At 46.3% G+C, this 25897-nt stretch overlaps 1 protein-coding gene across 1 annotated transcript in view; it reads right to left on the bottom strand.

Moving 5' to 3' along the window:
* Positions 1–20346, bottom strand: part of BACE2 (beta-secretase 2) — a 105551-nt gene extending 85205 nt beyond the window's left edge. Inside the window, exon 1 of the mRNA NM_001206062.3 lies at positions 20047–20346. Coding sequence (NP_001192991.1) covers positions 20047–20346 — 300 coding nt within the window. The remainder of the gene's footprint in view (positions 1–20046) is intronic.
* Between the last annotated feature and the right edge of the window lie 5551 nt (positions 20347–25897).

Genomic DNA, 25897 nt, shown 5'->3' with positions numbered 1-25897 from the left:
GCAACCCACTCCAGTATTCCTGCCTGGAGAATCCCATGGACAGAGGAGCCTGGAGGGCTACAATCCATAGGGTCACAAAGAGTTGGACACGATTTAGCAACTAAACAACAATAACAAAACGTAAGATGATGATGATGCATCATTCAGAATGCTTTTGGCTGCAAGTAAACAGCAAACTATAGATTTAGAGTGGATCAAACAAGTAGGGGTTTATTTTTCTCCAAATCAAGAAGTCTTTTGAAATAGTTGGTAGTAGATCAACATCCCAGGGAAAGTCAGTGTCAGATCTCTGCTTTTTTACCCCTGACCTCTTGTTCAAAGTTAGAATTTGGCTAACCCTTTTAGAAGTCTTGTATTTTTATCAAAGGCAGGAAGGAGGAGAAATTACAATCCTGGCCACACCTGCCACCCTTATCAGAAAACACACACTGCCCCTGAAATCCCCCAGGAAACCACTTAAAGTCCCACTATTCATAGCTGTGTCCTTAGTCACAAAGCAAGTGACAGTGAAAAGATTCAGGCTGGAGAAAGAAGACTTGGGAAGATGTTTCAGGTTGATCACCCAACTGAAAATACACTGCCACAGGTCAGGAAACAGAATCATGACCATTGCCATCTTTCAAAAACTACACACAGATGCACATAATGGGAATATTCCCCATACTCTGTGTACACACAAACTTTAACTTCCAATCAGGCTCGTAATGTTTCTATTTTAAATATGAAAAGACAGCCACAATCACCAGGAAAGCCTCTAGGTGAGATATAGAGACACTGACAAACACCTTGATAGAGGGAGCCCAGGAGAAACAGAGGCAAGGCAGGAAGACGAAAGAAAACTTCAAAAAAAATCACAATTTTTCTCACAGTAATGCAACTTTGAAACAAGAATAGGACACATCCAGAAGAGAAACATTCAGAGGAAAAGAAACTGCTCTTGAAAATTAAGATAGCAGAAATGAATATGGAATGTAGAATCAAAAGACAAAGAGATCAGAAATAGGAGAGACCACACAGAAAGGAGCAGCATCTGGATAACAGGAGGTCCAAAAGAGAGAATAGTTACAAAAAAATTTGTCAGAACTGAATGGCATGAAATTCTAGACTGAAGAGACACACCAAGAATTCCAGCATAAACAAGACGCACCACCATGAAGTTTCAGAATACCAGGTCTAATAATATCACACTTCAGTTCAGTTCAGTTCAGTCGCTCAGTCGTGTCCGACTCTTTGCGACCCCATGAATCACAGCGCGCCAGGCCTCCCTGTCCATCACCAACTCCCGGAGTTCACTCAGACTCACGTCCATCGAGTCAGTGATGCCATCCAGCCATCTCATCCTCTGTCGTCCCCTTCTCCTCCTGCCCCCAATCCCTCCCAGCATCAGAGTCTTTTCCAATGAGTCAACTCTTCTCATGAGGTGGCCAAAGTACTGGAGTTTCAGCTTTAGCATCATTCCTTCCAAAGAAATCCCAGGGCTGATCTCCTTCAGAATGGACTGGTGGATCTCCTTGCAGTCCAAGGGACTCTCAAGAGTCTTCTCCAACACCACGGTTCAAAAGCATCAATTCTTCAGTGCTCAGCTTTCTTCACTGTCCAACTCTCACAGCCATACATGACCACTGGAAAAACCATAGCCTTGACTAGATGGACCTTTGTTGGCAAAGTAATGTCTCTGCTTTTGAATATGCTATCTAGGTTGGTCATAACTTTCCTTCCAAGGAGTAAGCGTCTTTTAATTTCATGACTGCAGTCACCATCTGCAGTGATTTTGGAGCCCAAAAATATAAAGTCTGACACTGTTTCCACAGTTTCCCCATCTATTTCCCATGAAGTGGTGGGGCCGGATGCCATGATCTTCATTTTCTGAATGTTGAGTTTTAAGCCAACTTTTTCACTCTCCTCTTTCACTTTCATCAAGAGGCTTTTTAGTTCCTCTTCACTTTCTGCCATAACAGTGGTGTCATCTGCATATCTGAGGTTATTGATATTTCTCCCAGCAATCTTGATTCCAGCTTGTGCTTCTTCCAGCCCAGCATTTCTCATGATGTACTCTGCATAGAAGTTAAATAAGCAGGGTGACAATATATAGCCTTGACGTACTCCTTTTCCTATTTGGAACCAGTCTGTTGTTCCATGTCCAGTTCTAACTGTTGCTTCCTGACCTGCATATAGGTTTCTCAAGAGACAGGTCAGGTGGTCTGGTATTCCCATCTCTTTCAGAATTTTCCACAGTTTATTGTGATCCACAGAGTCAAAGGCTTTGGCATAATCAATAAGGCAGAAATAGATATTTTTCTGGAACTCTCTTGCTTATCTCATATTTAATTCACATACAAAAATAAGAAATCACAATTGAATTAGGCTTATGAAGAGCATCAAAGCAAAAGGTAATGTAAAGCTAGCTTCAAGACTCTGAGGGTACTTTATGTAGAAAACTCTAAAGTAAACACACACAAAAACTATTAGAATTAATGAGTGAATTCAGCACAGTTGAATGATATGAGATTAATGTACAAATATCTGCTGCTTTTCTATACACTAATGAACTAGCAGAAAGTTTTTAAAATCCAATTTAAAATTATATCAAAAAGAATAAAATACCTAGGAAAAAATTAATCAAGGAAGTGAAAGACCTATACTCTGAAAATTATAAAACACTGATGAGGGAAACTGAAGATGATACAAAGGAAATGGAAAGACATCCAGAGTTCCTGAATTGGAAGAATTAATACTGTCAAAATGGCCATACTCCCCAAAGTAATCTACAGACTTAATATAACCCCTATCAAAATACCCATGATATTTTTCCCAGAACTGGAACAAATAGTCCTAAAATTCAGATGGAATCACAGAAGGCCCCTAATTGTCAAAGCAATCTTAAGAAGAAAACAAAGCTGGAGGAACCACCCTCCCAAACTTCAGACTATATTATAAAGCTATCGTAATCAACACGGTGTGGTACTGGTACAAAAACAGACACACAGATCAGTGGAACAGAATAAGGAGCCCAGAAATAAACTAATGCACCTATGCCTATGGTCAATTAAACTATGACAAAGGAGGCAAGAATACACAATGGAGAAAAGACAGCCTCTTTAACAAGTTGTGCTTGGAAAACTGGACAGCTACATGTAAAACATGAGATTAGACTATTTCCTCACACCATATACAAAAATAAACTCAAAATAGTTTAAAGACTATTTTGTAAGACTGTTTTTGTAAATGTAAGACCTGAAACTATAAAACTCCTAGAAGAGATCACAAGTAGAACATTCTTTGGTATAAATCATAGCAGTATTTTTTTTGGATCTATTTCCTGAGGCAAAAGAAATAAAAGCAAGAATAAAAAAATAGTGTCCGATTAAACTTAAAAGCTTTTGCACAGCAAAGGAAACCATTGACAAAATGAAAAGCCAATCTACAGAATGGGAGAAAATGTTTGTCAATACTATGACAAGGGGTTAATATCAAAAATATATGAACAGTTCATACAACTCAATATAAACATTTTTTTAATGGCAAGAAGACCTGAATAGACATTTTCCCAAAGATATCATATAGATGGCCAAAAGGCACATGAAAATATGCTCAGCATTATTAATCATCAAAAAAAAGCAAAGCAAAACCACAATGAATATCACTTCACACCTGCTAGAATGAAAGTGAAAGTGAAAGTTGCTCAGCCGTGTCTGACTCTTTGCCACCTAGTGGACTATAGGGTCCATGGAATTCTCCAGGCTGGAATACTGCAGTGGGTAGCCTTTCCCTTCTCCAGGGGATCTTCCCATCCCAGGGATCGAACCCAGGTCTCCTACATTGCAGGCAGATTCATTACCAGCTGAACCAGAAGGGAAGCCCAGGAATACTGGGGTGGATAGCCTATCCCTTCCCCAGGGGATCTTCCCATCCCAGGGATCAAACCCAGGTCTCCTACATTGCAGGCAGATTCATTACCAGCTGAACCACAAGGGAAGCCCAGGAATACTGGGGTGGATAGCCTATCCCTTCTCCAGTGGATCTTCCCAATCCAGGAATCGAACTGGGGTCTCCTGTACTGCAGGCAGATTCTTTACCAACTGAGCTATCAGGGAAGCCCCCTGCTCGAATGGCCCTCATCAAAAAGTCTACAAGTAGCAAATATTGGCAAGGATGTAGAGGCAAGGAAACCTGTGTACACTGTTGTGGGAATGTAAATTGGTATGGCCATTATGGAAAGCAGTATGGAGGCTCCTCAAAACACAAAACAGAATTACCATATGATCCAACAATCCCAATCCTGGGCATATGTCCAAAGCAAGCAAAAACTGTAATTTGAAAAGGTGCAAGCACCCAATGTTCATAGCAGCATTATTTACCAAAGCCAAGATCGAGAAGCAACTCAAATGTCCATCAACAAAGTAATGGATAAAGATGATATGGTATGTGTGTATACATATGTATGTACACACACGCACATACACCAGAATATTACTCATCCATAAAAAGAATGAAATTTGGTTGGCCATTTGCAACAATAGAGAGGGGCCTAGAGACTATCATGCTTAGCGAAATAGGCCAGAGAAAGACAAGCAGTGCATGATATGACTTAGATGTAAAATCTAAAAAACAAAACAAAGGAATATATATAACAAAACAGAAACAGATTCACAGATACAGAAACCATACTAGGGGTTACCAGTGGGGAGAGCGAAGTGGGGATTGGCAAGATCAGGGAAGGGGATTAAGAGATTAAAAACTACTATGTATAACATAGATAACCAACAGGATATATTTTGTATAGCAAAGGGAGTTATAGCCATTATCTTATAATAACATTTAACAGAGTATAATATGTAAAAAATACTGAATCACTATGATGTACATCTGAAACTAATACGATGTTGTAAATCAACTATACTTCAATAATAAAGAAAAAAAGTTGAGTTTCTCTACTCACTCTTGGGTGCAGCTCAGAGGTGGTGCTAACCAAAGGAGCCACAGGAAATAAGTGACTACCAGTGACCACTGGCTGTGCTGACCCCCAGAACCGCCCCCCACAGACCTCTGGTGAATCTGGGTTGGAGCATGAGGCCCGGATTTGAGGTTCAGCAGGTCCCTTCCTTCCTGGAGGCCTGAACATAAATACTGGGATTTCTGTTCTGCAGCCAGCCTCATGGTTAATAAGCCTAGGACAGTGAGCGTTCAAAGAGGCAGAGAGGAGCTGGTTCCAACTGCAGTGCCCACTCAGACATGGAGGGGAAGGTAAGGATCCCTCCTCTACCAACAGCCCAGTCATTGGGCACTGCAGTGTCTCCTGTTTGGGTGGAGTGAGCAAGGAGGAGGGGTAATGGAAGTCACGTCTTACAGGATGAATGAGCCAAAATGCACATACACTTACTGATCAAAGGATGACAGAAAACATTTGATATTTTTTGCAATTTGTGTATACTGGAGAATTGATGTTATGGAGACTATAAGCAAACGGTCACATAGGGAATTCTTAAACACACATGGGGGCCACCCTTGGGTGAACGTGGTTATGGGTTAGATGACATGTCAGTGTCCGTGGACCAGGAACTTGGCAGTTTCGTGACCTTGGCAGCCCCACTCCTCCACATCACACGGCGTCGGCCACTCAAAGGGTTTTGAAAATCCTTATGTTCAGAGCATTTGATCTTCAAAGGAAGTTTTGTGGTTGTTTTTAAACTCAAACAAAATCTCCCTTTGCCCCCCAACCATTTTGTCCCAGTGCTTACAAGTCACATCTTCCTCTTCCAGAAAAAAGTTCAAAGTACACACAGCAATGGCTCACTCCGGACTGACTCACAGAGGCTTTCGTGAGTTAGATTCTAGAACACTCCAGGAAGTTAGGATTGGGGAAGCAGAGCTTTAAAACTCTGCTTTGTGACTCCTGAGCCAAAATGATGCTCTTAAGTGCATTTGGTGGTAGAGAATAATCATTTTTTTATTCCTCACATATTAGCCCAGCCTGGGCCAGCCTTGGTTACAGGCAGGAGGGATGTAGTGACCACAGTACACTGTGCTGATGCCAATGGCTCTGAAGCCTCCTGGGACACGGCCTGACAGCTTCTCTGCCAGTGGCTGCAGGACCACAAACGCAACCTCTGTTAGCCCTCACCCAGGACCCACAGGAGTGGGCGATAAATGCCCAGCTCCCTCTCCCTTCAACTGGAACAGCTGAGTCTAGGCACCATTCCCTCTCAAGAGATCCTGGGGGACTGAGCCCACCACCCACACCTGTAACCTCTCCCTCCCAACACTTCCCCTCCCCGCACTGCCCCAAACTCTGTGCACCATTCCTGGAATCACCTCTCGAGTGAACTGCCCACCTCACATCCTTTCTCTGTTTCCAAGGGAACCCAACCCAAGGCCCACCTCACATCCTTTCTCTGTTTCCAAGGGAACCCAACCCAAGGCACCATCTAAGTGGTTGCCTGCACCCTGCCTCCTCTCAGGCACCCTGAGTTTAACTTCCCTTTCTAACTCAGAAACTCTCCTCCACATATTTAACTACCCGCCCCCAACTCCTCACACCCTGCACACCCTTGGCCTAAAGCATGTTTTCACACTTTGCAAGGCCTTTGTTCTAATGGAATTGAATCTCAAAGCACAATTAAAAAACAGATGAAGAGGGATGGTATGGGGAGGGAGGAGGGAGGGGGGTTCAGGATGGGGAACACGTGTACACCCGTGGTGGATTCATGTTGTTGTATGGCAAAACCAATAAAATATTGTAAAGTAATTAACCTTCAATTAAAATAAATAAATTTATATTAAAAAAAATAAAAACAGATGAAGGTGAATCAGCTCTTCCTGTTGTTCAGTTGCCAAGTTGTGTCTGACTCTTTGCAACCCCAGGGACTGAAGCACACCAGGCTTCTCTGTCCTTCACTATCTCCCAGAGTGTGCTCAAACTCATGTCCATTGAGTCAATGATGCCATCCAAACATCTCATACTCTGTCACCCTCTTCTCCTCCTGCCCTCAATCTTTCCCATCATCAGGGGCTTTTCCAATGAGTTGGCTCTTCGAATCAGCTCCATATATATATATGTATATATATATATATATATATACACACACACATATATACACACACACACATACATACATACATACATATACCCCTTCCATCTCAAGCTCACCTCCTCCATCCCAACACTCTAGGTCATCACAGAGCACCCAGCTGAGCCCCCTGTGCTACACAGCAAAGCAATTATACTCCAATTAAAAACTTTTAAAAAATAAAAATTAAAAAAACAAAACTTTATGTTTCTGAGGAAATTTTGTTAACAATAAAGAAAACAAGAAATTTCTCTTAAAAAAAAAACAAAACAAAACAGATGAATGAGGAATTGCATCAAAAACCAGGCACATCAGAGTGACTCCCCACGGCCCAGGACGCTGGTGCTGTGTGCTCTCCGGCCACAGCCTTCACCTGTCTGGTTTCATCCTGGAACATGGGCCCCCTTTCGAAAGGGGTCTTTATCCAAGCCCATCACCAAACATTCTGTTTACTGTCTTTACAATCTATCTTCTCAATAAGCACATAGATCCTAGGAAAACAAGGGCTGTCTTGGTGGAGTTGACTGTCACATCTCAGGGCTTGGAATAGGGCCTGGTATACAGTAGGTGCGTAATAAATATGCCAAATGAAGGAATAAATCATGCTCATCCTTTGAATCTAGTTCAAGATTCTCTCATCTCTTCAGTCCCCAGGCACTTGAGTTAGAAGTGCCTTACAGCATCTGGCAAGAACTAGGACATTAGGAACAAGACGGCATTGCAACAATCAAGAGACCCACAAGCACAGGCCTGTTGCCACAGCCCGCTCCGGCCCACACGGATGCTTCTGACAGACAGTCTCCCTACTGCTCTGAGCAGTCACTACAGGCCTGCTGAGCTGCAGTGCTGAGTTGCCAGGATTTCAGATCCCTGGTACTCCTGGCTTTTGGAAGCAGATAATATTTTGTTGGGGGAGGGGCCTGTCCTGTGTATTGCTGGGCTCCACCTACCAGATGCCAGTGTCACCCCCCAAATTGTGACAGCCAAAAACATCCCAGAAGCAGAAGATATTAAGAAGAGGGGGCAAGAGTACATACACAGAAAAACTATACAAAAAAGATTTTCATGACCCAGATAACCACGATGGTATGATCACTCACCTAAAGCAAGACATCCTGGAATGTGAAGTCAAGTGGGCCTTAGGAAGCATCACTACGAACAAAGCTAGTGGAGGTGATGGAATTCCAGTTGAGCTATTTCAAATCCTAAAAAATGATGTTGTGAAAGTGCTGCACTCAATATGCCAGCAAATTTGGAAAACACAGCAGTGGCCACAGGACTGGAAAAGGTGAGTTTTCATTCCAATCCCAAAGAAAGGCAATCACACGGACCACAGCCTGGTCTAACTCAGTGAAACTAAGCCATGCCCTGTGAGGCCATCTAAGACGGGGGGGTCATGGTGAAGAGGTCTGACAGAATATGGTCCACTGGAGAAGGGAGTGGCAAACCACTTCAGTATTCTTGCCTTGAGAACCCCATGAACAGTATGAAAAGAATGTTCATAATACCACATAACTGCACTCATCTCACATGCTAGCAAAGTAATGCTCAAATTCTCCAAGCCAGGCTTCAACAGAACGTGAACCATGAACTTCCAGATGTTGAAGCTGGATTTAGAAAAGGCAGGGGAACCAGAGATCAAATTACCAATATCCGTTGGATCACTGAAAAAGCAAGAGAATTCCAGAAAAACATATACTTCTGCTTTACTGACTATGCCAAAGCCTTTGACTGTGTGGATCACAACAAATTGTGGAAAATTCTTAAAGAGATGGGAATACCAGACCACTTTACCTGCCTTCTGAGAAATATGTATGCAGAATAAGAAACAACAGTTAGAACTGGACATGGAACAAAAGACTGGTTCCAAATTGGGAAAGGAGTATGTCAAGGCTGTATATTGTCACTCTGCTTATTTAACCTACATGCAGAGTACATCATGTGAAATGCTGGGCTAAATGAAGCACAAGCTGGAATCAAGATTGCCAGGAGAAATATCAATAACCTCAGACAGGTAGATGACATCACCCTTATGGCAGAAAGTGAAGAAGAACTAAAGAGCCTCTTGATGAAAGTGAAAGAAGAGAGTGAAAAAGCTGGATTAAAACTCAACATTCAGAAAACTAAGATCATGGCATCCGGTCCCATCACTTCATGATAAATAGATGGGGAAACAATGGAAAGAGTGAGAGACTTCATTTTCTCGGGCTCCAAAATCACTGCAGATGGTGACTGCAGCCATGAAATTAAAAGACACTTGCTCCTTGGATGAAAAGCTATGACCAACCTAGACAGCATATTAAAAAGCAGACACATTACTTTGACAAAAAAGGTCCATCTAGTCAAAGCTATGGTTTTTCCAGTAGTCATGTATGCATGTGAGAGTTGGACTATAAAGAAAACTGACAACAAAGAATTGATGCTTTTGAACCATGGTGTTGGAGAAGACTCTTGAGAGTCTCCTGGACTGAAAGGAGATCCAACCAGTCCATCCTAGAGGAAATCAGTCCTAAATATTCATTGGAAAGACTGATGGTGAAGCTGAAACTCCAATACTTTGGCCACCTGATGAGAACTGACTCATTGGAAAAGACCCTGATGCTGGGAAAGATTGAAGGTGGGAAGAGAAGGGACAACAGAGAATGAGAGGGTTGGATGGCATCATGGACTCAATGGACATGGGCTTGAATAAGCTCCAGGAGTTGGTGATGGACAGAGAAGCCTTTTTTTTTTTTTTTTTTTTTAGGGAAGCCTGGTGTACTGCAATACATGGGGTCACAAAGAGTCAGACACAACTGAGCAACTGAACTGAACTGACTACACTTAAAAATATCTCCATGGATTGCCCAGTGACCCCTGCAGGACAGTTTCCCAGACTGTGACCTGACCTGCCAGATCCAACCAGTCCATTCTAAAGGAGATCAGTCCTGGGTGTTCATTGGAAGGACTGATGCTAAAGCTGAAATTCCAATACTTTGTTTGGCCACCTCATGCGAAGAGTTGACTCACTGGAAAAGACTCTGATGCTGGGAGGGATTGGGGGCAGGAGGAGAAGGGGACGACAGAGGATGAGATGGCTGGATGGCATCACCAACTCGATGGACATGAGTTTGAGTGAACTCCGGGAGTTGGTGATGGACAGGGAGGCCTGGCGTGCTGCGATTCACGGGGTCGCAAAGAGTCAACGCGAGTGAGCGACTGAACTGAACTGAGTTAGACTTACTTGCTACCTCTGATATAAAGCTCGATACCAGCACCTTTTGAGAGGGCTGGAAGCCCAGAAGCCAACACTCACATCACTCACATTTCCTTTTTTTTTTTCTTTTAAAGAATTTTTTTGATGTGGACCATTTCTAAACTCTTTATGAATTTGTTACAGTATTGTTTCTGTTTTATATTTTGGCTTTTTGGCCCCAAGGCATGTAGGATCTTAGCTTAGTGACCAGGGATCAGACCTGCAAACTTTGCATGGGAAGGCAAATCCCCAACCACTGGACTGCCCAGGAAATTTCTGCTTTAGTGAAAATGACCACTATCCTCTTGAAGACAGCAGGCTGCAAAACAAGTGTTACTAGAACCAATTGTAACAATTTCTTATCTGTGCTGGAAGAGTGCCCAGATGGTGGCACCCATCAAACAAACAAATGGATACATTTTGGCAACAAGGTAACCACAGGATGGGTGAGGAAGCCCCAGAAACTTTGGCAAACAGAAAAGTGGAACATCTGCAGAATCTTATCATCTAAAATATGGCACTTAGATGTGTATGTCTCTTAAACTTTCATTTTCCTAGTAATTCATTTTCATTGATTTACAAATTACTGCTCAGGACAGACTGCAAATTTCAAAAGGACGAAGTCAGCACAGAGAATTTTGAACAGCAGGGCTTTAGAGCTCTTGCTCTGCAGAAAGTGCATACCACCTTTCCAAATTGCCAAATGCAAGCAAGCGTCTGGAACACAACTTTCTGGAGGTAGAGATTTCCTAAACAGTCAGCACTCGTGCTAAGTAACCAGCCATATGCGACTCCTTGGGACCCTATGGACGCCAGGCTCCTCTTCCATGGGATTCTCCAGGCAAGAATACTGCAGTCGGATGTCATTTCCTCCCTCAGGGGATCTTCCCCATCCAGGCTTTTCTTCCCCACCCAGGCTTTGAACCCATGTCTCTTACATCTCCTGTGTTGACAGGCAGGTTCTTTACTACTAGCGGTACCTCACACTTAACCAACCAGGCTTCAGGAAGAATAAAGAACCTGCTGCTTCCGCTCAGGAAATCACATGGCAGAGGAGACTGTCTCTGTCACGGCCTGCAAACAGCATCCCAGGGCTGAGACCAGGCCAGCCACTGAAGGGGCGGGGGTGGGAGATGCAATCCAGGGCAGACTCCCAGGCCTCGGTGCAGACTGTCCTGTCCAGTCGGTCTGGATTGGGTCTTGGGAATCTGAATTTTTAACCAACTCTACAAAGTGTGCTTGCTTCCCAGGTGGCTCAGTGGTAAAGAATCTGCCTGGATCGGGAAGACCCCCTGGAGTAGCAGCTGGCAACCCACTCCAGTATTCTTGCCTGAAAAACCCCATGGCCAGAGGAGCCTGGAGGGCTACAGTCCATGGTGCTGCAGAAGAGTCGAACAGAACTGAGAGACTAAACAACAACAGCCAGGTGTGTTTGGTCCCCACCCCGCCCCCCGTGGCCAGCTGGTTTACAAAGTAAGAACTCCGGCTCTGGCCTTCCAACCAGCACCACGCGGCCTGCCTGCTTCCCATGGCCTGAACCAGGTTCCGCATCTTCACAGACCCCACGTGACGCACCTGCAAGCAGCTGCTGAAAATTAGAGCTATCGGAAGGGCTCACAAACAAAAGAGATTATAATCACTGAGTGTTGGGGCTTCTAGAAGGCATCTCAGGTCCCCCAGTCCAATCCCCTAATTTACAGGTGAGGAAACTGAGGCCCGAGCAGCTGGAGAACTTGCTCATCCACACCAGTATTTGGCGAGCAGACTTTCCGGGACCAGCACCAGAAACGCCTAATTCCCCAAGGCTGACAAGCGGGAGACGGTGGCTTGTCAGGCTGAGAAAAGCTAATGAATTTCCCCAGGAGACAGCTCAATGTAGCAAAGATGGCTCTGAACGTTCCCTCTGCGGCTTGGGGGATCCACACCTCCTTCACAAAGCAGCAGCTTACCAATTCCATTCCGGCAGCACATCCTGCCTTGAAAGGGAGTCAGAGCTGATTATCCCGCTCCCCTGAGGCTGCCTGGAAAACTTGGATTCGATCCTTTCCACCCTTTCCCCCCACGGTGCCACTTTCTGAAGGGGCTGCTTTGTGGTTGTTCTCTTGGGCTTCTGGCACAGGGTTGGCAGGGCAGACAAACTGAAGCAGTTTTCAACCCCCTCCCAAGAAGGCCATTTATCCAGCACAGGGCTGAGGTGGGCTGGAGGTCTACAGGGTCCCTGCTATTGTGTTAGTTGCTCTGCTGCTGCTGCTGCTAAGTCACTTCAGTCGTGTCCGACTCTGTGCAACACCATAGACGGCAGCCCACCAGGCTCCCCTGTCTCTGGGATTCTCCAGGCAAGAACATGGGAGTGGGTTGCCGTTTCCTTCTCCAATGCATGAAAGTGAAAAGTCAAAGTGAAGTTGCTCAGTCATGTCTGACTCTTAGCGACCCCATGGACTGCAGCCTACCAGGCTCCTCCATCCATAGGATTTTCCAGGCAAGCATACTGGAGTGGGTTGCCCTGTCCAACTCTTTGTGACCCCATGGACTATAGCCCACCAGGCTCCTCTGTCCATGGGGATTCTCCAGGCAAGAATACTGGAGTGGGTAACCATTCCCTTCTACAGGGGATCTTCCTGACCCAGGGATTGAACCTGCATCTCCTGCATTGCAGGCAGATTCTTTACCATCTGAGCCTGCGGGGTCCTTAGGAGGGCCAGGTATAAATCCTCCTGTGCGTCCTCAGACGAGTGTGAGATGGAGTGAGAGGTTCCCACTGCCCTTTACGATGAAGCCAGCCCAGGGCACCACCCCTTAACACTGCAGACAGTCCTCTTCATCTTCCTAAACCGGCAGGACTGAGATTGTGTGTTTCCACATACAGGTATATGATGCACCGTATAATAAAACTCAGAAACACGCAACCTGATACCTGTGCAGGGCAGCAAGCATTAACTCAGAAACAAACCTACTAGCTTTGTTTCTCTCCTGTAGTGATGTCATCCCTCCAATAGTCTCTTTACTCTTCGAGAACTCCAAAAGCAAAAAAAAAACCAAAAAACACTATTTTTCATTAAGTAGTGATAGATTAAAAAAAAAAGTCAAATAGTCCATCTGGGCCAGGAGATGAGGAACGGAAGCCACGTGACAGCCAGTCTAACCGTGTGCCACACACACATTTCCCACAGCTTGGGAAATGGCCCGGAATATGGCACACACACCCTTACTCACACTGCGTGTGTGTGTGCAATCCAGCTCTTTGTCACCCCATGGACTGTAGCCTACCAGGCTCCTCGGTCCATGGGATTCTTCAGGCAGGAATACTGGAGTGGGTTACCATGCTCTCCTGCAGGGAATCTTCCCAACTCGGACTGAACCTGCGTGTCTTAAGTCTCCTGCATTGGCAGGCACATTCTTTACCAGTAGCTCCACCTGGGAAGCCCTACTCGCACTGCACCATCGTGATGTATGCACAAGGCACGGAAGCCCAGGTGGGCCATCCACCTGCCTCACAGGTGTGTTCCATTCCCCAGGTGGTATCTAGTGTCACTATCGAACAATGATTCCAGTGTCAACATCCAGCCTGGGCTGGGCAGGCAGGGCAGAGAGAGTGTAAGGAGGGACCTGTGACAGATGGCAGGGGAGCCAAGTGTATGCAGAAGGCCCATTGTTCATCCTAAACGGGGGCTCTTAGGCTCAAGGGAGCAGTGGCTTGCTCACCATCAGATAAGACCCAATGCCTCCCTCTGCTGCCCTCTGCTTGGGGCCGGGGCGAGAGTCAGCAGCCATGACCCCCAACCTCAGCCCAGGGGGACCCTGAATCCAAAGGCTTGACCTGCTCCTTTCAGTGTCTGAGACATAAAATAAACCCCAAGGTGTTCTGCTCCACCCCACGGGGAAGGGAAAATAGTGTCACCTCTAAAGTCCTCTCCTCAAGTCCAACACAGTCCACTGTGGACACAGCCCACCGTGGAGAAGAAATCAACCATAGCAGTGGCTCAACTAGACCTTCCTCTTTTGGTTTTAGCTACACTGGGTTCAGCGATCATTCTAGGAGCAAACAGGAAGCCCAGAGGAGGTCAAGCCACCTTCTGACAACACAGGAAGCCAGGCAGAAGTCAAGAAAGGGCTGTGGATGCTTCACGGAAAAGCATGTGTATTTCGTATCATAGATTCCATTGAAAGGGGAGGACAGATGCCTTCCAAAGTCTTTATGACATGAAATGCAAGCTTACAGCATGAGTATCTGTGAGTCATAGGTATTTAAACACCAGTAATCGGAGCCTGCCTAAGTGGGCTTTTCCCAGGTTATGCAATGATTCCAGCAATTCTGGAATTAATGCAACATGACAAGAGGCATTTTAAAATTTTAAGTGATTACTCTCTAGTGAGGAAAAGGACAATGAAATACAGAAAATAACCCCAAACCTTCCCCTCCTCGACCTCCTGCCCTGTCCCACAGTGCAATATCGTGTCACAGACTGTGTCAACATAGCGCCAAAACCACCATGTGCTGTGGCCTTTGATGAAAATTACAGTTGAATTCCAAATTAAAATAATAGGCAATTAAAAGATGGGAGAGAATGAAAGGAAAAAGATCCACAGAATGATAAACTTAGAATGAACTTGAGTGGATTAAATTATGTGTCCCCCTGAACCACCACCAAACAGAAATGTTAAAACCCTGAACCCATGACCTGTCTTGAGAGTTAAAATCAAGCCACAACGAGGTTGGACTGGGTCAGGACAGGTCCTAATCCAATGACTGCTGTTCTCATAAGAGGAGGCCGATTTGGACATAGAAACACACAAGGGGTCTGGGGTGGGGGAGTGATGTTACAGGAAGACAGAGGAAGGGATGGGAGGATGCAAGTAGGAGCCAAGAAACAGCACGGACTGCCTGGAGCCACCAGCAGCTGGAAGAGGCAGGAAGGATCCACCCTCAGAGCCTTTGGAGGGAGTGCAGTCCTGCTGATACTTTGATTTTGAACTCCTGGCCTCCAGAACTGTGAGAGAGTACGTTTCTATCGTTCTAAGTCACCTAGTTTGTGTTCTTCCATTACAGCAGCTGCGGAAAACTTAAAATATTATCAACCAATGGGAAAGGGTAAGCACAGGGAGGTTGTCACCTGCCCATCGTCACGTATGAAATATCACTAGGACCCAGGACACGGCAGTGGCTCCAGGGTGCTTCCCACTATGCCCAAGTCATTCACAGGCAAATGAAGGTGGTTCTTTAAAAACAAAAGTCATTGCAGGGACTTCGCTGGTGGTCCAGTGGCCAAGACTTCATGCTCCCATTGGAGGGGGCCAAGGTTCAATTCCTCATCAGGGAACTAGATTTACAACTGAACATCCTGCATGCAACAACGAGGAGTTTGCACACCACAGCTACATGCTGTAACTAAAAATCCCTGATGCCTCAAGACCCAGTGCAGCCAAATAAATAAACAAACATTTTGGTGGGGCCGGGAGGGCAGGGGAAGTCACTGCATTTCAAATAGCAGCATGCAGAGCAGTGAAATCTTCAGACTGTGGACCCAGGTAGACCTGATGGTTAAAGTCAGCCCAGCTGTTCACCAGCGTGGCCTCGGACAAATGACCTGGCTTCTCTGAGCCTCAGTTTCCCCATCTGAAAACCGACTCAAACAACCGTACGTACTTCACAGGGCTGGTGAGAGTAAGAATGAGGTAATCTGGGCAAAATGCTTAGCGTGGTGTTCAGCACCCAATCAGCCTGAAATCAAGGTTAGCTATCAATACACAGTCGTTAACAATTTCTCAGATTCTGCCTCTCCAAGTTGTTTGGAGCAGATTCCTGGGCTTGGTATTTCACGGTCCTCTGTAAGGAGACCTTTGATGTTGAATTATTATTCCAAAGCTCAGGAAGGGCAACTTCCCCCACCTCAAGGAGCTAGTGGGAACCTAGTTTTGGTTTCTGGCTCTTTCCAGGCGAGTCATCCATCCTGGCTTCATTGTCTTTAGTCATTTACCTTCTCAATTTGCTCCATCAAATTTCTTCTTGTTGGCCTTTTTCCAGCCTCCCCTGAAGTGAGTTTAATGTAATCTGGGGACACTGGGTGGCTTATTCTGAAAAAGGCATACCTTTAAATTGTATATGAAGGATATATCATATCTTCAGTCCAAAGTCTTTCAGGTAACTGTGAACTGAGAAGCCAATGAGCCCATGTGCTATGATTGAAATGTGCATCCCCTAATAATTCGTGAGCTCTTTACCTTCAAATGTTTAAACCCCAAAATCACTTTGCTGTCTGTTTTATCCATATTAGTGGAGATGACAGAAAATCTTTCAACAGAAACCCAAAAGGCTTTTTGAAGCCATTACCAGGTACAAAGCCTCAGACCTTTAGCTTCTCTGGTTGGATTTATTGTGTCAGCATGAAAGTCTTTTTAAAAAAAATAATGGAAATTGCTGTAATTATAATCACTTTAGAACACCATTATTATTATTAATAAGACCAAATTACATGGTTCAAGCAGCTGCTGGTTCTCTCCTGTTAGAAGGAAGTCATGTAATGGTATCAGAGCCCCAGCTCTCATCTCCATGCCAACGTGGGGCTGCTCACACACGTGCTTCCGGGTGGACGCCTGTGATGTCTTGGAAGGGTGTCAGGCTGAAAGAGGGACCCCAGCTCTTGATTAACGCACCCAGGGACTGAGCACATTCCCAGCCTTTCCCAGGAGAGAGCAAGGAGCATGGGGCTCTGGTTCCTGTTGAATCTTCTTGTACGTTCTCTCCCACGCACACCTGGATCCAATTATTCAGGATGCCGAGGCTTGAGCATCACCCTGAAGGAAGGGGATGCACGGAGAGGTGGCTGGGTCTGGGAGAGTCCAGTCTGGGTCATATGTTAAGTTCCTAATATCTGAGGGTGCACAGTTCGGGGATCTCTGGTTGATGAGAAAAACAAGTGGCCCAAAACCAAAGAAAATAAGTCAGAAGGGAGGAAGTGAAGGGACCCAGTGTTTGCCAGGTCATTGAGAACTTGGGTTCTGGAGTCCAATGGCCTGGGTTCAACTTGTGCTGCTTTCTAGAGCTTTGCTTTTGCCTTGTCCCACTGCCGTGGGAAAGCCACTCAACTCCAAGCTTCAGCTGTGCTGTCTACTAGATGGGGGTAAGAACTTGGGGCCCTTTTGAGGATTCCTGGGGAAGGCACCTGTAAGGCATGTAACACAAGGGGAGCCCTCCACATGATCCATGACTATCCCTTCATTTTCAAAAGATTCTCTTGAATCTACAACTCCATTTTTCTCTCCACCTAAGCAAGTTTTATTTTAGGCTTCAGAAAATCAGCAGAGCATATATGCAGGACTCTTGGCAATTAACAGAGCAGAAAAACTTCCATTAAGTTCAGAAGTCACCTACAGCTGCCCCCTCTTGCCTGTTATAGACCCCCAGTTAGTGGTCTGAGATGTTTCAGGAGGAGGCAGACAGAATGAATTCTGATTTACTTGTCATTAACACCTAAGAGTTTACAGTAGGCATTTGGAATGAGCACACATGAATACTGCTATAAAGCAGCTTATTACTAAATCAGGCCAAGGAAAAGGCACAGAATATTTCATTTCCCGTCAAATGTAAAAATTAAATCTGGATTGTTAAAAAGAGCCTTCCCTGGAAACATGAGAATGTATAACTGAGAAGTAACCTTGAATGAACTACTTCCTTGGCCTCAGTAAAGACAGCAGCATAAGATACTCAATGCATTCTTCTTAATTCAATAAACTTCGTCATTTTAGAGTAAAGGTGATTGGACTAATTAATAAAGACAAACTATTATTTGAGAGTCCCTTGGACAGCAAGAAGATCCAGCCAGTCCATCCTAAAGGATATCAGTCTTGAATATTCTTTGGAAGCACTGATACTGAAACTCCAATACTTTGGCCACCTAATGCGAAGAACTGACTCATTTAAAAAGACCCTGATGCTGGGAATGATTGAAGGCATGAGGAGAAGGGGACAACAGAGGTTGAGATGGTTGGATGGCATCACCGACTCAATGGACATGAGTTTGAGTAAACTCTGGGAGTTGGTGATGGACAGGGAGGCCTGGTGTGCTGCAGTCCATGGGGTCGAAAAGAGATATTACTGATCGACTGAACTGAACTGAACTTTGGGTGTCAGGACCCACATTGCCCAGATTAATTTTTGTTGTTGAGTCACTCAGTTCTGTACAAGGGATTTCCCACTCAAGAATACTGGAGTAGGTTGCTATAGCTGAAAAAATTCTCTTCCACTCAAAACATCAAGACACACATTCCCAGGTGGTAATGATTATTTGTTCCAAAAGATTATCCTTGGGCCACAAGAGAGGTTCACCCTCAATATCTCAGCGAAATCTCCTGAAAAATGAAATGTACCAGACTCTCACTGCCAGCGCATGATCTCACGTGGTGGCCTTCACCAGTACCAACCTCTCCTGGCCAAGTTAAGCTTTGTCAGCTGACTCCCTCCCCCTCGACTTCCCACTGCCCCCCAGCCATCCTCCACCGGAGATGCCAAAAACAGCCCTTAGATGAAAGGCAACCAGAATCAAAGTTTTGAGCCGCAATACATTTTTGAAGGCTTTTTTCTTTTCAACTAATTAAACAAGTATAGAAGTTATTCAGTGGGGTTTCTTTTTTTAAAGAGATTAGCATGGCATGTCTTTCCTCTTAAGAAAGTCTTGAATAATTTAATTAGAATTACACCGAAGTCATGAGTATGTGCTATTTATGGAGGAATCACAGCTGAATTAAAAACCAAATGACAATGTTAAAAATAAAAATAAAGCATCTTCAGACAGCATATTCAATCGATAAGAAAAACTTGACTTGAAATCACAGATTGAGTAGTTTGGAAGGAGGAGGGGAGCCAAATCTACTCCTAGGATTTGGTTTTTCTTAAAATGACCGGGCCTGGGCACATGGGTTTCTTGCTACAAAAAAGTGCTAATAACTGAAAATCAGGATAAGATCGCTGTTTGATTTTAATTTGTCATTGGGAGACCACTTGGTCTCCGGAAGCCTGACTCAGCCCATGTTTTTTCCCAGTCCCTTTACTGCATTTAGCACGTTCCATACACGTGCATAGACTCTTCCATCAGTGCTGAGGACCCGGGCAGCCTGGAGCCGCTGGGCAGCTCGGAGGAAACTGACAAGCCAACTCGGAGAGAGCAAAGTGGCGCCGTGGAAGCACGGCTCCTTCCACCGGCAGCCAGCGAGCCAGCCTGCTAAGACAGCGTTACTTTGAGCTGAGATAAAGCAAGAATCCCTTGTAAGGGGTACTGCGCCGTTGGAGGCTGGCCACGAGCCTCCTGAGCGATGAGACAGCACGGGGGTGGGGGTGGGAATATTAGCGCAAAGTGATTTCCCCCGGATCAGCAGCATCGCTCCCTGGGCCCACCAAACAGTCTCTTCGCTGAAAAGAGGTGTCGCTCGCCAGGGGCAATGCCGTTAGAGGCAAGTTATAGGTCTCTCGCCTTGCAGGCACATGGTGAGGAAGAGCTAACAAGTTCGGAAACACGCACCCCAGCTGCGCCGGGGGCTGGGCAGCTCCGCATCCCGAGTGCGCGCGCCCCGACTCCCGACCTGGAGCCCCGCTGGGTCCCCAAGATCTTCTCTCCGGGGACAGCTGCTGCTGCTTTATGGGAGACGCTAAGCTGCGGGGGAGGCACAGCTGGGCGCCCCCAAAAGTCCCCCAGAAGCCCTCGGCTGCAGGGCGCCTGGTCGGAGAGGGCTGGCGAGCGCGCACCGACCTACCTTCTGCGGGGGGGTCCCGATCTGCATCTCCAGGTAGTAGCCGCGGCCAGAGTCCCCCTGCAGGTTATCCACCATGGCCAAGAAGTTGGCCGCACCCCCAGCGGGCTCCAGGGCGAGCGCCAGGCCGTCCGCGCGGGGCTCAGCAGGGGGTCCGGGCCCCGGGGTAGGCACAGCCCCTCGGCTCGTGGCCGAGGCCACCCGGAGAGGCAGCGTGAAGGGCGCGGAGGCCAGCGCCGGGGCCGCTCGTAGGAGCCACTGAGCCAGCAGCGGCAGCAGCAGCGCCCGGGCCAGCGCGCCCATGCCCGCGGCGGGGCTCGGGGGGCGCGCTGGGCCGGGCCCGTCCCGTCCGGCGACAGCGGCTCAGCGACTCGGCGGCGTGCGGGACTGCGGGGCAGGGCTGGGCGCGCAGCGGGGCCGGCGGCGGCGGACCGGAGGAGGAGGACCGAGAAGGAGGCGCGGCCGGAGCGGGAGGAGGAGGCGCCGGAGCCGCCCCAGCCCGCGCCAAGTTCTGCAAGTTGGTCGCCGCTGCCCCCTCTGGCGGGCGGCGGCTGCCCCACAAGGGCCGGGCCCCTCCCTGCCCCGGCCAAGGTCAAAGCGAGGCGCGGGGTGCGCCCGGGTCCCCTCAGGGTGGCCCCGTTCACTCTTGCTCGTCTCGGGCGGCGCCTCTTTCCCGGGAAACTCGAGTCCCCAATTTCCTCGGAACGCGCCCCGCTGCCGCGGCCAACGGATGTGACGAGGCTCATCTGATACCAGAGGGGAAAGTTTCGGGAACCCTTAAAGGGGCAGCGAGGGCCTGAACGGGCTCCCTGGCCCCGCGCACCACGTGCCCCGCAGGTGTTCCCCAGCCCCGCAGTGGCGGGGGCTGCCAAGGGTGATGTGGGGGTCAGAGAGAAGTGCAGGAAATCGTAAAAACGCAGCGAGCATCTCAAGGAGTGTGAGAGTCTGCGCCTCCCCTCGCCAAGTCCGTCCTGCAGCCTTTCAGCCTTCCCGGAGTCCGGCTGCTTCTCGGGGCATTTTCCGTGCACTGCGCACCCCCACCCCCAACCCGCGTTCTGCATCCCCACTTTTGGGGCCCCTGAATGATTTTGACGAGATCTGATTGGAGGCTGGGAGAGGCGAGGGTTGGGAGAGTCGGGCGAGGACGCAAGAGCTTTGGAGACTTCCCCCTAAAAAGCCTGGGGGAGGTGGGGGGGGGGTTGGTTCTTGCTGCTGTAGCTGCGCCGGCCTCGGTTCTCCTTCTGCGCCCAGCGTTTCGGCTGGGAGGTGGCTTCGCAGCTGGCTTTGAGCCTGGGCTTCTCTGCCCCCTGCTCGACCGTAATGCAGATGGGATGCTGCTAGGAGCTGCACTTCACCTGCCCCAGGACTCCCTCACTCCACCGGGCAAGTTGGAGTCATCATCCAAAATCAGGGCCATTGAATTTACAGCTCTGCCTCCATCCCTCCCGTTCCCGCTTCCCCCAAGCTCTCCGCGGATGGTCTAATTAATACTTGTTTAGCCACAGACATCAAGGCATACCCAGAAATGCATTCAGTAATGCAAGCGATCAGAGTGATTTTATTTTAAATATTAAACGCAGGGGGGACAATTACACGAGCTGAAGTCCATCGATTTCTACTGAAACGGGGAGTAGACAATGCTTTCTACCTCCTCCAGCTGAATTATGTTGGCTGTTTTTTTAAAAAACAAACAAGCCCATCTTCAAACAGTGGGGAGGTTGGAGGAATCTTCCCTCCTCCCTGCAACTTCCAGTTACTGCTACTCAAGATTTGATTTTTATTCCTATCTTCTCAATTTTAGAATCATGTCTAGCTCTGCAAGGGACCCTTATGTCAGAGATCTTCAGCAGTATTGATTTTCAGATGACTTTAACTATAAATCATACTTTTCCCAAACTATATCCCAACTTTAACAAATCCCTGGCCACACAAAGAAAGGCCTGGTTGGGTCCTGGGATATAACCTAAGTTGATATTCCTCATAAATCTGCATAGTGATTCCAGAGCTATTATATTCATATATTCACATTTCAAATTCAAGGTTGGAGAAGTGTAATTTTTTTAAAATGATTATTTATACTCCTCAGTGTCCAGTCTTGAGGGGTTCAAAAAGACATAGAGACAGCTTTCCAAAGACTGCAACCTTGTAAAAAAAAAAACCATGAAATTTATTAAGGACATTGACACACGGGCTACGTGACCCAGAAGTTCAATATAAGAGACATTTGCTCTAATAATTAAACAGCCCAGGAGAAGTTTTTAAAAACCGAGTCTAATTAAGGTTTGTCCTTCAGGAAACTCCCGACTCCATCTAATATGAGTATTCATGAGCTTTTCATTTTAAGAGGGCTTGTTTAGGTTCGTGGGTAAACAGATGCAGTAAAATATAGTCACAGAGGACCTCAGGCAGTTTTAATGGAGGGCAGAGCTGCCCCATCAGAAAATAATGCAGACAGAAGTGACAGCATCTGATGACTGTCCCCTTGATGGCATCTGTTTTTATGAATGGTCTTAGAATTCTTGATCCCTGCTCAGAACTGTGGCACTGGCTGGATTTGGGAAACAATCATTTTACCTTTCAGGTGTTTTAACTGAAATCATATGTGGCAGTCCTCCCATAGGGGTGGCTTTGGGTTTCTTTTACAGCATCCTTGAAGAGCTTCAAGAAACATCAATCTCAGACATGCAGTCAACACCACCCTTATGGCAGAAAGTGAAGAGGAACTAAAGAGCCTCTTGATGAAGGTGAAAGAGGACAGTGAAAAAGTTGGCTTAAAACTCAACATTCAAAAAAATAAGATCATGGCATTTGGTTCCATCACTTCATGGCAAATAGGTGGGGAAACAATGGAAACAGTGAGAGACTTTATTTTCTTGGGCTCCAAAATCACTGCAGATGGTGACTTCACCCATGAAATTAAAAGACACTTGCTCTTTAGAAGAAAAGCTATGATCAACCTAGACAGCATATTAAAAAGCAGAGACATTACTTTGCCAACAAAGGTCTGTCTAGTCAAAGCTATGGTTTTTCCAGTAATCATATATGGATGTGAGAGTTTAACCATAAAGAAAGCTGAGCACTGAAGAATTGATGCTTTCAAACTGTGGTGTTGGAGAAGACTCTTGATGGTCCCCTGGACTGAAAGGAGATCAAACCAATTAATCCTAAAGGAAATCAATCCTGAATATTCATTGGAAGGACTGATGGTAAAGCTGAAACTCCAATACTTTGGCCACCTGATGAGAAGAACTGACTCCTTAGAAAAGACCCTGATGCTGGGAAAGACTGAAGGCAGGAGAAGAAGGGAATGACAGAGGATGACATGGTTGGATGGCATCACCATCTTGATGGACATGAGTTTGGGCACGCTCTGGGAGTTGATGATGGACAGGGAAGACTGGCATGCTGCAGTCCATAGGGTGGCAAAGAGTCGGACACAACTAAGCGACTGAACTGACTGACTGAATGAAGGGCTTCTCCAAGGAAGAAGCCACTTCTCCTATGTGGGTGAACAATACAGTGCGGAGGGAGGAGGTGACCCCTCACTCCTTGAGGACAGCCCCACATCCTCTTCAGACTGGCCTGTGTTCCCTTACTGTACCCATAGCTCCCCCTCTCCTCTCCCACTCCTTCTCACCCTTCTTCTCCCCTCTCCTCCCCTCCCACTCCTCCCTCCAGCCTGAACACCTCCACTCTCGGCCACATTCTTTCTTGGCCCACTCAGGAGCACCAAAGCCCTGCAGTGAGATGGTCCTTCCCTCCTTGCGAAGAGCAAACACCATCATCATGCCCCTGGACAGCAGGAGGTGAGATAGGGTCTCACATCCCAGCCCACATTGTTCACCAGGGATTCCTTCCATGGATACAAGTGTTTGGCCAGAAAGGTTGTCATTGATATGTGTGTTGATGTTCCTTGGCTTATACACTGGCTCCAAGTTCCTTTGACACCAGCAGTTCTCAGAATCTTTGGTTTAAGATCCCTCTTAAAAATTGATCCCAAAGAGCTTTTATTTATGTGGGTTTTATCTATCAACAGTCAGCAAATTAGGAACTAGAAGTGAGAAATTTTAACAGTATGTAGTAATCCATGTAAAATAGCTATAACAAACCCACTACACAGCAACATCAATAACATTTTAATAAAAACTAACTTTACTTTTCAAAAGATAAGAAGAATCACATTATTTTTGCACTTTTGCAAATCGCTCTCTGACTTAATAGAAGGCAGCTAGATTGTGATATCTGTATCTATATTCAGTCTATCAGGAAGCTGCTGGAAAATTCTGTCCAACAGGCAAGAGAGAATGAGTGTGAACAAGGCAAATAACATTTTTGTATTATAAAAAAATGTTTGGAGCTACAGGCCCTCCTGAAAGGGTCAGTCTACACCTTGAGAACTGCTGCTTTGCAGTATCTTTTTGGTTTTTATGTTTGCATCTTAAATCATTTTCAACATAAAAAGAGTCCTTTGTACCCAGCACTGTGTCAACAGTGGGGAGGAAAAGGCGAAATAAAAGCCGGTCCTTAAGTTTGCAGACTAGACCCAGGAGCCAGTCCCAATATCCTAGTGATGCCTGGGCTCCCCAGACTTAGCAGGAGGGGATCCCCGCCACTGTAGCCTGAAGAATCTGGTCCATTGATCTCTTCATTCTCCTGCAGCTTCGTTTCCCACCTGCCTCCAGGTGCCTTCTAGGCAACATCTGAACATTTAGTTTAAACGCTTCTTTTCTCTCTTTTTTTAAACCTGCCCTGATCCTGCCCCTCTGCGGCTAGTGCTTCTAATCTCCTGCCCTCTGAAAATGCTGCCTGCACCCCCATCCCAACTTCTACCCTCTCCTTCACTCCTCACTTACAAGTCCCCATCCACACATGGACAGGCTGTGCCCTGGTGGACAGTCTCCAACCTTATCCTACCCACCCCCTGGGCAGCATTGTCCATCCACGTCTGGGTTCTCCATCCACATCTCCATCAAGCCTGACTCTTCACTAGAATCACCTGGGGATCCTGCAGGTGACTCTTCCCTAGAGGTTCCCATTCAGTTGGTTTGGGGCATGGCTCCTGAATTGCTAGTTTTCAAAGCTTCCAAGTGAATCTGGAATTTGAACCTGGGAGAAATGAGATTTACAAATCAGATTGAAGAGGCTCAGTGCTCCCATTGTCCTGAATTGATTTGGAAATTTCAGTATGCACCCAGAGGTCTTTCATATTTAAAAAAACAATTTCTTGCTGTGTTGAGTGAAAAGACCTAGAAAAAAGTGAGCATCCCTAGTGCCTGAATTAAAGTTTCTAAATATTATTTCCCTCTACTCCAGGCCTCTTTGGAGAAGGCCGATTTCAGGCCTGGAGCAGAAACCCAACAAAATGACCCTGGGATATCTCATCATACCAGAGAGTGAGGATGTTTATCAAAGGTTCCTGAGGTCCTGTCAAGAGCCAGGGCAGAACTGCAACCATTTAAACATCATTAGATGTAGTAATTTCAATGGCTTGTAACATTTCAATTATGTTGAAATCTATTCGTTCATGATGTTCTTTTACAAAGTACATCAATTATCTTTGAAGAATGCTAAGGGGCCCAGCTAATTATTTTTAAAAACTGGCAGAGAAAGGAGAAGAAGCAAGGATTCGTTATCTTCCCTTTTGTGTACAAACCATGCCTTAGTAGAACCAAATAGCTGGTGAAGGGGCATTTCTCTTTATAGAAGTATTACAGCTAGTAAATGAAGGATGATGGAATTAGACTTGCCCTTTTGCAACCCCTAATGAATTTTTTTAATATCTTATTTATTTTTGTATCTGGTTGGTCATGTCTTTGTTTTATCATGCGGGATCTTCCCTTGCAATGTGAGGACT

The sequence above is a fragment of the Bos taurus genome, chromosome 1 (genome assembly GCF_002263795.3).
Source record: "Bos taurus isolate L1 Dominette 01449 registration number 42190680 breed Hereford chromosome 1, ARS-UCD2.0, whole genome shotgun sequence".
NCBI classification, from domain to species: Eukaryota; Metazoa; Chordata; class Mammalia; order Artiodactyla; family Bovidae; genus Bos; species Bos taurus.
The sequence above is the reverse complement of the archived record's forward strand: the minus strand, read 5'-3'. Positions and strand labels throughout refer to the sequence as shown.